This window comes from Pelmatolapia mariae, linkage group LG20 (genome assembly GCF_036321145.2).
Source record: "Pelmatolapia mariae isolate MD_Pm_ZW linkage group LG20, Pm_UMD_F_2, whole genome shotgun sequence".
Lineage (NCBI taxonomy): Eukaryota > Metazoa > Chordata > Actinopteri > Cichliformes > Cichlidae > Pelmatolapia > Pelmatolapia mariae.
This window is the reverse complement of record NC_086244.1, coordinates 27372368-27385418: the sequence shown is the minus strand read 5'-3', so window position 1 is coordinate 27385418 and position 13051 is coordinate 27372368. Positions and strand designations below refer to the sequence as shown.

The following is a 13051-nucleotide window of genomic DNA, read 5'->3' as shown; positions in this document are numbered from 1 at the left end:
ACAGCAAGTCCTCCAAACAAAACAGCCCCAGACCATCACACTACCACCACCCTCTTTTACTGCTGGTATGATGTTCCTTTTCTGAAACACTGTGTTAGTTTAATACGAGACAAAGTATTTTCCCAAAGGTCTTGGGAATCATCAAGGTGTTTTTTGGTAAATGTGAGACAAGCCTTTATGCTCTCTTTAGTCAGTAGTGGTTTCCTCCTTGAACTCTCTCATGGATGCCATTTTTGCTCAGTCTCTTTCTTATTATTGAATCATGAACTCTGACCTTAACTGGCACATGTGAAGAATCCGGTTCTTTAATGCTGTTCTGGTTGCTTTTGTGACCTGCTGTTGCTATGCTCGTGGAGTAATTTTGGTTGGTGCAAAAATATGTTTTATTCGTCAGCTAGATATAAAAGGCTGATGAAGTATTGTCCGCCTGCCAGGCTAGCAGGTGGACAGGCGGCATGGACATCCAAGTTTGTGAATGTGATAACTCAAGAACGAGGGGATGTAAGATTTTAAAATTCATACCATGGATTAATCTACTAAAAATCTTAGTGACCTCGATTTTTAAGGTCAAGTTTTTCTCAAAATATAGTGAATGTGATAACTCAAGAAGGAACAAACAAACAAAAATAATAAAACATTTTCTTCTGAAATGCTCAGGTACAAGGACTGGACTAAAAAAAACAGTAAATGTTTAAACCATCCTGTGACATTTACAGTCCATATACTTAGACATTTAACTCAAAATCCAAATGGTTAAAGAATTATAACTACCTGTGACATTACGGGTGTGTGAAGGGGTTCTTGTTGGCCTAGAAAATGCTTGCTGTGACCCTGCTTTTAAGCTGTGTTTTGCTGTCCAGTAATCCAGTATTTTTGGAAATGCAGAGTGACAGCAGTCTGCAATTAAGTTGTTATGTTCAGTTTGCTTTGAAGCTTGTTTTCCTCGCAAGACAATGTCCATGTTTCCTAGAAGAAGAAAAAAACACTAACAGAACTTTTTGGAGAAGTCCTAAACTGCTGAGGGAGTGGCTGAAGGGAATATTTATTTTTAGCATGGTTACAGTGAAGATGCCACACTGATGATCGTAAGTGCTCAAGGTCACTTTATGAGCTTATACAGAGGCAGTTTTCAGCATTGCAACTGTGAACTTTGCAAAGACTGACTTAAAGTCAAATTCTTCTCAACTCATGTCAGAGCCAGAGAAATGTGCTGTGGCTTTTTCAAATATCTGACTCTCTGCATTATATAGGCCTGTGTGGCACTTCCTGTTTGTTCATTACAAGAACAGAAAAAACCCTCCAGTGATTTCTTAACAGGAAATTACTGGGCAATGTTATAAATTATTAATATTATACCTTTGCATATTTGTCACACCTACATGTTTCACCCATGTTTGTCCCTAAACATAATAACTGGTTATTAATAATTAATAATTGGCCACCTTTGGCAGCAAGAACTGCAATCAAGCATTTCTCATAACTCGCACTGAGTCTTTCACTCTGCTGTTGAGGAATTGTTTTAATTCAGCCACACCGGATGGTTTTTGAGCATTAACAGCCGGTTTAAGGTCATGCCAAAACAACACATTGTGATCTAAGCATGGACTTTCACCAGGCCACAACAAAACTTTCATTTCGTTATTGTTGTTGTTTTTTTTTAGCCATTCATAAATGTGGTTTTGTGGTAGTGAGCAGAATTCATGTGTCCATCACTTAGGGCATGTCGTTTTGAAGCAACGAAGCATCAAATTCTGACCTTAACTGAGGCAAATGAGCCCTGCAGTTCTTTAGATGCTGTTCTATGTTCTTTTGTGATCTCCTAGATGAATCTCGAGCCTTGGAGTATTTTTGGTAGGCCGGCCACTCCCGGGAAGGTTCACCCCTGTTCCATGTTTTCTCCATAAGTGGCTAATGGCTCTCACCGTGGATCACTGGAGTCCCAAAGCCTTAGAAAAGCCTTTTAATTCATGATTTAACAAAGGGGGTAGTTACTTTTTTATGCAGGTTTGATTGCTAAACATACTCAATACTTAAAAAATGCATTTTGCATTTACTCAGGTTATGTTTGTCTAATATCAAAGTTTGTTTGACGATCCAAAGCATTTAAGTGTGACAAATATACACTACTTCTGGTCTCCTGCAAAGTTTCTCTCCCTAATCTCTCTGGAAATTGACTATCGTTGCACCTCTGTAGTGTAAATCGGCCATTAGGTTATGTTCTGAGTCCCAGAAAACTACTAACAGCAGGAATCAGATGCTACACCAGTTTCAGTTTTTGTGGTTTAGGTTTTTTTTTAGTAAGTCGAGTACGTTTTAATTGATTTATACATGCACAGTTAAGTAAATGATCACACAAAACATGTGCATTTCGTGCGTGAAACCTGTATTTCCCCCCCAAAAGCCTTCAGTCATCTTTATAAATTAGTTTTAATCTTTTCTTTTAACCCCCTTGAAGGGCGGGGATCTGTGTGTCCGTGTCTCTCTGTGTGTGTCTGTTCGCCACTGAAACGCCAGGGGGAGCAGCGGTGTCGGTGAGACCCTCACCTCCTTCACCTCCACCTCCTCCTCCCTTCTCGGATGCGGCGAATCAACACACGCAGGCGAGGTAAATGCAGTCACGTGACCGCCCGTTGCCGTTGGTGAGTTTTCCCCATTATGGCGGAAGGGCCAGCCGTGCGGATGGACTGTCTCTCCCACTCCGATGCTTGTTTTGTGTCTTGAGGGAGGGGTTTTGTTTTTATTTTTTTAACGTTTCCCCGCAACAGCCCGGTTTCTTTTCAACTAGACGCCACTCGAGTTTATCGGCGAAGCCATGGCGGACCGCGGCGTGGATTTGTCCGCCCTGCCTAAAGAGGTTAGAGACCAGTTGGCTGAGTTGGATCTGGAGCTGTCTGAAGGTAAAGGAGGGGCGGGGGGCGGGGGGGATGCTGTAGCAGATTGTCAGGCTAGCTGTGTATGTGTCTCAGCTGTCTGGGCTGACCGGCATAGGTTATACCAGAGGTTCATCCTCACCGTCTACTTTTCCTTTATGAAAAATTTGAATGAGAGCATGCTTCGGGCTCTCAGGCTCTGCCACCTAGCTTATTTTGTGCTAGTACAGGATGTGGGCATATGAGCTAGCAGTGCATGGCAAGCAGCATTGTACATGAGGAAGAGAAAGGCTTCCATCCATTTCCCCTTGTTTCTGTTTATTTTGTTATATTCTTCTTTTTCTCGAAGCTCATTTAAAGCTGAAGGTTGATTAACAAGATCAGAAATCCTCTCGTTTGCTGTGTGAATGTGTGTCTTTAAACACCACTATATGTGTGTGTGTGTAGCTTGGTTGAAAGGCGTTCAGGGCTGTACCCCTTTTCTTGTTATCTAGTTGTACTTCTTCATATTGTATGGATTTTATTCAGCTGTAACCACATGGCTCCCAGTTAGACGTAATTGAAACCTCAACTTTCATCTGGGAAAAAAAATCCGGCTGATCGCTATAAAAGTGTGAGTCACTGTGAGTGGTGTTGAAATCAGATGAGCAGGCCTATAGTCATCATCCGCTTGTGGTGTCATATGAAGATACAGTCTGTCATGTATGACTGCCCGTAGTTACCACACGTAGTTTGTGACCTCAGTGATATTCACCGGAGTGATAACGTAGACTGTTTACCGAGGCTTGCACACCTGTGCAGACCTGTTATTACTGGAATCATGGGTTTACCTACCTATGCTCCTCCTCATATACTACACTGCCCTGTGCCTGTGGTCACAGTGATGTGAGGCTTGTTGTCACGTGTGTATGCACCCCAATATTGGGACCATTCATTTATCCAAAGCAGGGCTGATATCAACCCCTCCCCCAGAGCAGCTGTTTGCCCCACTACCCCACCAATGACACACTGTCACACATCCGTGACAGTACCCCCTCCTTTTCCCCTGCTTTGTGGCCCCCAGGCTACATACATGCAGCTAAATCTAATCCTCCTGTGCAGTGACCCCTCTAGTTATCCACAGCGTCCATAGCATTTTGTTATTGTTTTTTGTAAATATAGCATCATATATAGCTACCCTCCTATAATTGGTAATGCGTGCGTTTTGATGGAAATACATGATGATTTCATATCTGGGAGTAATAAAGGCTTAAAAAGGGGGTTATGACACTGTGTAAAAAGACACTGACTGCAATAAAAATACCAAAGTGTTCGATCAGAGTATAATAATGATATTAGTCCATTACTCAAAGGTGTTTTCAGCTGTAGATTTAAAAAGAATTTAGTGTGCTGACCTGACCTGCTGATGAATCTCAGCAGTTGTTCTGTTTTGGTTACTGTAGCCCTTTAAAACATTAGTGATATATACAGTACATTCACTCCGTGGAGACACGAGACGTTCACTGGGTGAGAGGCTGGGTACAACCTGTATGTGGAAATTTCTCATTAGTCTTGCAGTGATATGTCACATTTTTAAACAACACGCCATTAAAGGAAGTGAAGTTGTCTTTTATAGCGCGTTCAAAATTAGATGGAGGGCTGTGGGTACTACTTTCACGTTAACAGATTAAAACATCCATATATAGTTATGTGCACTAAACATGCTGGGCCTCTGTAGGTTAGCACGAGCTCTCGTTGCACCACAGCGATGAAACGGGACTAGAGGGACTCTTGTTGGAAGGGAGTCATTTTGGCCCAACACCTTTAGATGCCCCAGGGGGAGACTGAGGTCTACAAGATCGCTATGTTATATTAGATGACAGGTTATTTAAGAAAGGTTTGCCAATTATTCCTTCATCTTTATGCTCATTTTCTATAAATGGACATATGGTACAAAAATTAACACAAGCAGTTGGAGTCAGGTTTGGCGATTTTCATCTGCCCTCTCTGGTTCCTTGGTAGCATTTATATAAACAATAAAAGTATAGATAAGAACCAGATACATCAGACAGATAAAACAAAGACATAACATATAATATTAAACAAGCGTTAAAATCTCAGGGTGTATTGTGGGTTAAATTTGTTTGTTGTTTTGCATCATTTCTACTTCCAATACATTCTTCTATATAGCAAAGTATACTGATATTTATGACTTTAAGAGTAAAAATGCAAATATGTTTTGCCTGTGTTGGCCGTACATGTTTTAGAGTTATTTCTGATTATTTACCGGAATCGGAACTTGCTTGTGGTTAATCTTTGTGGTTAACAGCATGTCACCATTATTTTTGGTCTGTTACGCACTTGCACAGTAATGCACTTCTTGCAAACAGGAACTGCTTTTATAACTCTGCATTTCTGTTGTTGTTGTTGACGAGTGCCCGTCAGAAACACGAGGTTCAAAAACCGGTTGGTACAAGAAGCGGGCAAATTCCCATTATTCTGGTGTTGACACTTAGACTTCAACACATGCTCGTGTGACATCATGGCTTATGAATGCAATGCTTTTTAAATTCTAGCTGCGAGACACTGAGTGTAGTGGAAAGAGTGGGTTGGGGGCGGTGGTATAAAGTCCGTTTCACGTCCATGTATGTATAAGTTTGTTAGTCCCTTTGTGACTGGATGCATGCCTCATAGGCCGTCTTTCTTGAGTCCATAACAAGCCCTCATCTGAAGCAAGTGGAAATGCCTGTTCCTGCGTTGCTCGGATAAGAACACTGGCCTGCCAAATGGCCTCTTAAAAAACAACTCATTTCTGCGAGCCCCCTGTGACTGTGGTGGACACAATGAGGACCATTCAGCTGCTCTGAGCTGCTGTGGCCAGGAGCTTCTGCTGCCATTTAGGCCATTCAGCTGAACCCGATCTTTGTGTGTACGTTGGAATGAGCCGCCTCCATATGAAGAGAAGGGAACGGCCGCTGACTGGTCATACACACAAGAAGATGACACACAGTGTGTATTTCCACTGGGAGTGCACGCCCTCCCATCTCTCTACTGGGCCAGAGGTAAAAGTTCATGTCTTGTTCATCCCTGTGTCCAGTCTACCTGGTTTATATCACCTTCCGTCTGTCAAGTTTGCTTGAGAGAAATCGCTGACCCAAGCAAAATTCTGCACAGATGAGTTTTGGTTTGTCGGCTAGTGCTGATGCTCCGTGCCGAGGTGCTGTTTTGACATTGCAATACAACTGGAAATGATTGGCAGTTCCTCCCAGTCTGCTTCTGAGCGCTTTCTAGTGCATGGAGTGCACTTGTTCATATGTGTGTGGGGTCGCTGTCTGTTTGCATCTCTGATCAGTATGCAGAGAGTCTTCTTTTCTGGGCCAATCCTTTAGATGTAGCAGAAGTAGGCTGTGTTCATTTGTGTATTAAGGAGAGAAGGCCCTCAGCAGAGCATGTCAGCACTAATATGGACTAAGCCTTTCTTAGCTACCTGCTTTCCTGACCTTAGTCATCAGTGACAGCATGTAGGGCGAAGTCTGATGAATCGTCAAGGAGGACTCTCCTCCCACCCTTTAAACTCTTTCATTTTTACCCTCGGTCCAGCGCTCTTTGAACGACTGTAACTCCATTACCATTTTTGCTAGAGACAAAATTCAGACAGTTCCGGTAAGAGGAGAAGGCGAGCTTTACGGGGATATTTGGTGTATCACCGTAGCACAAAGCATTCACAACGTAACGCTGTCTGAACACAGACAGAAAAATCAGCTCCGCCTAGATTTTACAGTGTGGGCTTCATGTTACCTGAACTACTCAACTATTTTTGGGCTAGATACAAAAATTCTCTAAATTCCTGAAAAATGAGAATTATTTTGTAATTTTATAGTCAAAATGACAAAATATTTCCAGCTGTTCTGTACGATACTTAGGTCATAAAGGTTTTCAAAATGTCTCTGAGCTGTTTTTATTATTTATCAGTGTGTTAAACAGAAAATAGTTGTTTTTGTTACACAGTCAAAACAGTGCTAAATTTAAGGCAGATTGGAGACATGTGATGGACACTTCCTCAAACGGAAGAACATGTGTTGCAGTGCGTGCGTTTTTAAGGTGCCTTCTGCTCTGGTGTAAAATGAGGAATAAGAGGCCCCTTACACCACCGACGGGAAAGATGAAATCTTTACCCAGATTTCATTTCTCAACTTCTTACTCTAATAGGCCTCTTACTACATACTGCTTACAGATGTTCCAATGATCTCTTGCGAATAGCAGGTGGAAATGCGGTAAAATTGATATCGTAAAGCATTCGCAGCATGATGTCATCAGTATTTTACTTTCAGCCCCAATACTTTGATTTTGTTTGTCTTTATTGTGTATTTGATTATCTAGATTAAACCGAGGGAGAGAGGAGGTAATGACATGCGACAAATCTCCCCATCAACTCCGCTAATGGAGTCATTTTTTTTTAACTTCATTTATGGAAGTGTATGACATGTATTTAAAAGCTGTGTTTATCCCATTGAGTGAAATGGCTTAGTCTTGTTTTATTTGCATACATGTGTAAAAATTAGAACCAGTACGGCGTTTGCTCTCACTGTATTTTACAAACGTTTGTCAGAACAGAATTGGAGGGGAGAAGGTTTTCTTTTCTTTACTCGAACCCCTTTTTTGTGGAATAATCTACAGAAGGAGCTGAAATTGTTAGAAGTGTGGGGGAGTTTCTGTCCATTTTAAGGGATCGAGAAAATGGCTCTCTTCAGTGTGAGTGTGATTTGTTTTGATGTTCTTGTTCTTGATATGTTATTGCATATGATCCGAGTCCATGTTACTGTTTGTGTTCTGTACTGAATATCACTTGTACTCATTTCTTATATTTACATTTGATTCGGTTTCTGCTCCCCTCTTGCACAGATCTCTCTTGAAAAAGAGATTTGTTTTCAATCTTGATGAGATTTTCCATCTGCTTTAATAAAGGGCATATTATATAGAACAGAATGGTAACATTTCTTGTATCACTGACAGATTTTGTTTAACAGAGCCTGGTCAAATTTAGCTTATTTTGTTGTGGAAACCTCCTCTTGGACTTGCACTCCTTTCCATTAATCTGATCACATCTAAATTCACCCGTTTCCAGATGTGAAACAACACCCCTTTCAGATTTTCACACAAGTTGCAAAAGCAATCTTGGCAGGTCTCTTTTAGCACCTTTCAGTCTAATTTTTGTCCATTTGCATGAGTGAGCAGGCATGCGCAGCATTACAACTGCTCGTGACATAAACAGTACATTAAAACTATGTCTGTTCACAAAGTACAATAAGCCTGAGATATTTGTCTGTCCCAATCCAGAGGAAAAAGCTGTCTCTGTGCACAGTGAATAGGGTGTAGCTTTCTCTCAGCTTCAGGATAGTGCACACACATTCAGAAGTACAACCGACAATGCTCGTTGCCACAAAGCATGACAACTCTTTTGCACATATGTAAAATATCACTGCTTTCTCTGTCACTGCTGTGTGTGCACGTTTAAACATGTCTGAATAAAGCTCTAAAAGTGTGACCAAGAAAGAGACTGTTGTCTGACAGATTTCTATCTCTTTTAAGAGATTAATGAAGCCACCAAAGTGTCTAAAAAGGATACATTGCACTGCAGTGTAATTATATTAAAGACGGATTGTAAACGACAAAGATGGTTTATTTTCCAGCGCTGTTTGCGAGACTGCTTAAGTCATTCGTCTAGTATTTCTTACAGAATTTGAATTGGATTTGAGCAGTCTTTTGATTTTTCTTACCATGCTATAATTTTTGTGTTTACATATTGTAGTGGATATTGCACAAGTTTGTGCTTGTGTTTGATCTCTGTAGAGTACCCAGAAGGTCAGAATCCCAAAAGCTTTCATCTCCCTCCTTGTAGATTCAGAGCCGGGGCATTTCATCTGGTAAGGGTCTTGTTGTGTTTGTGTGTAAACAGTATATTTGCACATGTGAGTTTGACGTAATACAGCTTCTGTGAATAGTTAATGATGGCTGGAGTCCCTTTCCCTCCTCTGGGCCTATAGTTGGCTGAATTATTCAAACGGTCTCATTAAGTACCAGGACACTCTCACAGAGTGGTGTGGGTGTGTGCGGTAAGTCAGCATGACTTCTTTATGTTCCCCAGGTACATGTTGAGGCATGCCAAAAAACCGTATTAAAATTTATGCCAGGGGCTATATTGACATCCCACTCATCAGCTCTTAAGACCTGCAGATCTTTGGTGTGAGAAAGTAACTTTTTATTGTCAAAGATGCTTAACTTGTTGAGCGAGTTCACTCGTGATGTGAGGTTGGGTTGAGAAATCAACGACTGAATTATGCATGTGAGTTTGAGACTGAAATAACAAGATGAAACTTGAAACATTCAATTTGATGTTCCTTGGAAATGATTAATTATTACAGTTAGGAACCCAACTATAGCTCAGAAACAATGAATAACACATTTATTCATTTTTAATATCGTATTCATTGGCTTATTAAAATGTTATAATAAAAATAATAAGCAATAATAATTTGTAACATAAAAATACAGTGCTAATATTTGGTTGAAATATCAATATACTAACGTGGTCCTGTTAAATTACAGTATTGTGAAAAAGTCTTGAGTATCTGCTCATTTCTTTATATTTCGTTAATAACATGGGAAACAGACAAAAACAGAGTTTGTAATTTTTAACAAGCTTGAAAGTCAGTATTTGTTTTTCTGAGCCTGAGCTTTCTGTCCTTTAAGTAGTTCTCCAGGCTTCTGGAAGGACATTTTTTTTAGATGATCCCATGTTTTTAGATGTTTTTGCTGCATTAGGATCATTGTCATTATGAAAAATGAAGCCGTTGCCAATCAGGGCTTTCCAGATGGCACTGATCGAAATCTGATGGTACTTCATCTGATGGTAGATCAACAAGACCACTGTTTGAAATGCAGCTCTAAACCACGACACAGCCTCCACTGTAGATGCCTGTAGACACTCAATGATGCACTGCTCCTTTGGCTAATAGCTCTTTAGAAATCAAGCTGTGTTGTCAGCCTGTGCTATCTTTGGTAGCTTTGCTAGATTTAACAAAAGAAACGGGAACAAATGATGCGTTATAACAGTCTGTTATTCTCATATTTTACATAGATTCTTTGCTAAGTTGTCTGTGTAGACATAAGATGCCTTTTTTATACTTGATTGATTCATAGGTCAGTGTTATGTGGCTTAACAAAAAACATTCCTCAAAGTCTGGTACAAGGACTGGACTGAAAATGACAAAACCCTCTGATGTAAAAATATAAAATTTGATAGAACTTCACAAATCCTGGAGAACTGTTGCTCAAGATCACTTTAAAAATGACAAGAAAACCTGGCTCCTTGGAAGCAAATATATAGACACCAGTGGTGGCTCAAGACCTTTGCATCCTACTGTACTTGGAGGGCAAAAAGGACATGAAAAAAGCCGTGAAAAAAATGATTTAGTATCTGCCTTAAAGAGCTTATATCTGGGCTAGACTTTGCCAGAAGTACTTTGATCAGCAAAAGGCATCAATAAATATATAGTGATAGCAGCAGAGAAAAAGGCTATTACCAAAAGATGGATGGAAAATGTAGTATCTACCATAAATAACTGGATAGATGTGACAGTGGAAATGCACAACGTGGAAAAGATGACTCTCTGTGTTAACCTAAAGATGGACATCTTTAAACAGCACCAGGAAATCTTAAACCAGACCTTGTTAAGATAATGAACAGAAGACCCTGCTTTTTTCTTCTTCTTCTTTTCCCCTGCAACTATTTCATCTTGTCAAGGTGTGTCATCTATTATTATTGTGTATTCTTGTGATTTAAAAGAATTTAAGACCGAACTAGTTGAAATTTATTTCTCCCTGGGTGTATAGAGGTGTGAGAGGACTCTTTTATCTTTTATTTCTATAATTTGTTGGAAAACTTAAAGTATAATGGTTGATCTTACCTTGTTTAAGGTATATGGATAAGGGTTAACACTACATAATATCCACCCATTTATGTGATAGGTAGCTTGTTTATGTATGTCAAGTTAAACCAACAGTATTTAGATAACGTGTTTACAAACTAGGCTTGTCTGCACCCTGTCTTGCTGTTGATTTGTGAGTCACTGCTATTAGGCGTGTCCTCTACTTCAGGGCATAACAATCCACTGCAAAGTGAGTGAACCTGTTCAAGCTTTGGCTTTTATAGTCGTGATGCAAACTCTGAGTCATCATAAGGAAAGAATGAATGTGGATTTTATCATATCAGGCCATTTATCACAGCTTGCCAATGCACCCACCTTCATTTACCACTCAACCAACTTTATCTAACTGAAAGTGATGGGACTTTTTTCCCCTCTGTGCTTTTTGTGCCCCGCAGAGCCAGTGCTGTGACACACCTGGTATTGCTCAGTGATACACTCTCTGATCTGTGTCTGATAGGCTCATGGAAATTATAGTTGTTTCTTTTCTATGGTGGTGTCAGTTTGAGAGTTAATGCAGAGCCCCTCCAATCTATCGCTCATATATATCCACTGCCCAGTGAGCCACGTGACCATGCCAATGCTCAAGAATGCTCTTGTGAATATAAATAGACCTGGCTGGCAAGACAAATTCTCTTTCATGCCTGAGGAGGAGAAAACAAGCATCTCTTTGACACAAAAGCTCCCCCATTATTCCAGTGGAGGCCACCCTCTCGAAATCCTTCGGAGTCAGTCCTAATTGTGTGTGTGCGAGTGTCTTTGGCGCTGAGGCTGATTTTCCTGGCTAGTAGACATCAGCCAGTGGCAAACTCATCCACGAGCGACCAACTGGCTGGTTGGCTGCTACATGTGGGTCACTGTTACGCCCGTGGGTTGTGTGTAAAATACCAGAGCCTCTTCGGGGCTGTCCTCTTTAGGCCAATCACCTGCTTTCTGACTCCCTCGGAAAGTTGTTAAAAGCGTGATAATTGTTAACCCCGGTGATTTTAGTTGTCTTGTTGTCCGTTACCTGCTAATGTTTAACAGTAAAGCTGAACAAGTGCAAGTTTATTGGTGCGTGTTCTTACCTTGCGAGCAGCTACTGGCTTCACAGCATGCCAGTAAGCCACGAAAGCAGCACTCTAAGTAGTTTATGATGATGTGTTATTTCAGTGCCTTTTGGAAAGCCTTTTTTAAAGCATATCAAATAGTAATTTTCTTCACATTTTGTGTTTTTTGGATCTTACAACATGCCAACATGCTATCTCTATATATATATATATATATATATATATATATATATATATATATATATATACACAAAAGGATGCTTATAACCCTGCATATTTTATTATCTGGCAACAAGTTTATGCTGTGTTTATGCTGTAGTCAACAACAAGCACCAGGGAAATATTGACAGCCTGATATCAAGTGCTATGAAGTGTGAACCGCAGTGGACAGTAACATTTTCTTTAATAATGTAGCTTACATATTTTTGGCTTACTGTAGTCATGGATGCTAAAGGATCATTTTGGATATATCCTCGAAAGTTTGCGTTCTTCTCTCACTATTAAAAACTGTGACTAATAATGGGACAGTCACATGATTGTTGGTTGGAAATGGTAACAAAGTACGGTATTAACTCATTAAACATCCAGACCACTCTGACCACAAACCCGGTGCCTCTTGTTATCCAGTATCTCTCCATTTCTGTCTCATTGACTCTGTCTTTCACTGTGGCTCTTCAGCTGATCAGCCGCAGCTGATCATTGGAGCCCTTTGAAGTGGGTGTGAGGAACACGAGGTATTTTCTCAGCAGCTGACCAGTTTCTATATATGAAATCGCAGGCCTGCGTCACAGGAAGGGCTGATGGGAAACCAGAGTTCAGTGGTAATCCAGTCCTGCTGTAAATGTACAATGAAAGTTTCCAAAAGGTCAGTTGCCATGTTTTTTTTTTGTTTTGTTCTTTTGGAAATGTGCCTCACCTTCCTAATACTTGAGCAGAGCCAAAGGGTTATCAAAAATTCCCAAAGAGTAAAAGTCCTCAGGAAGCCTCCTCAACAACCTGATGATTATCTCCCCTCTTGGCCCCACAGCACACATTGTGCTAGAGTTTGGCCTGTAGTAATAGACCCCTTTAATTCAAGTCTCTAGAGAGCGAGGTAAAACAAAGGCCCTGAAAACACACTGAATGGGTGTGGCTTAGGCCTCTTAATCCCTGACTGTCAATAGCACCG

General features: G+C 40.6%; 1 protein-coding gene across 1 annotated transcript in view; it reads left to right on the top strand.

The window, feature by feature from the left end:
* The first annotated feature begins 2646 nt into the window (after window positions 1-2646).
* dip2ba (disco-interacting protein 2 homolog Ba) overlaps window positions 2647-13051 on the top strand; it is a 43471-nt gene continuing 33066 nt past the window's right edge. Inside the window, exon 1 of the mRNA XM_063465549.1 lies at window positions 2647-2897. Coding sequence (XP_063321619.1) covers window positions 2813-2897 — 85 coding nt within the window. The 5' untranslated portion in view covers window positions 2647-2812. The remainder of the gene's footprint in view (window positions 2898-13051) is intronic.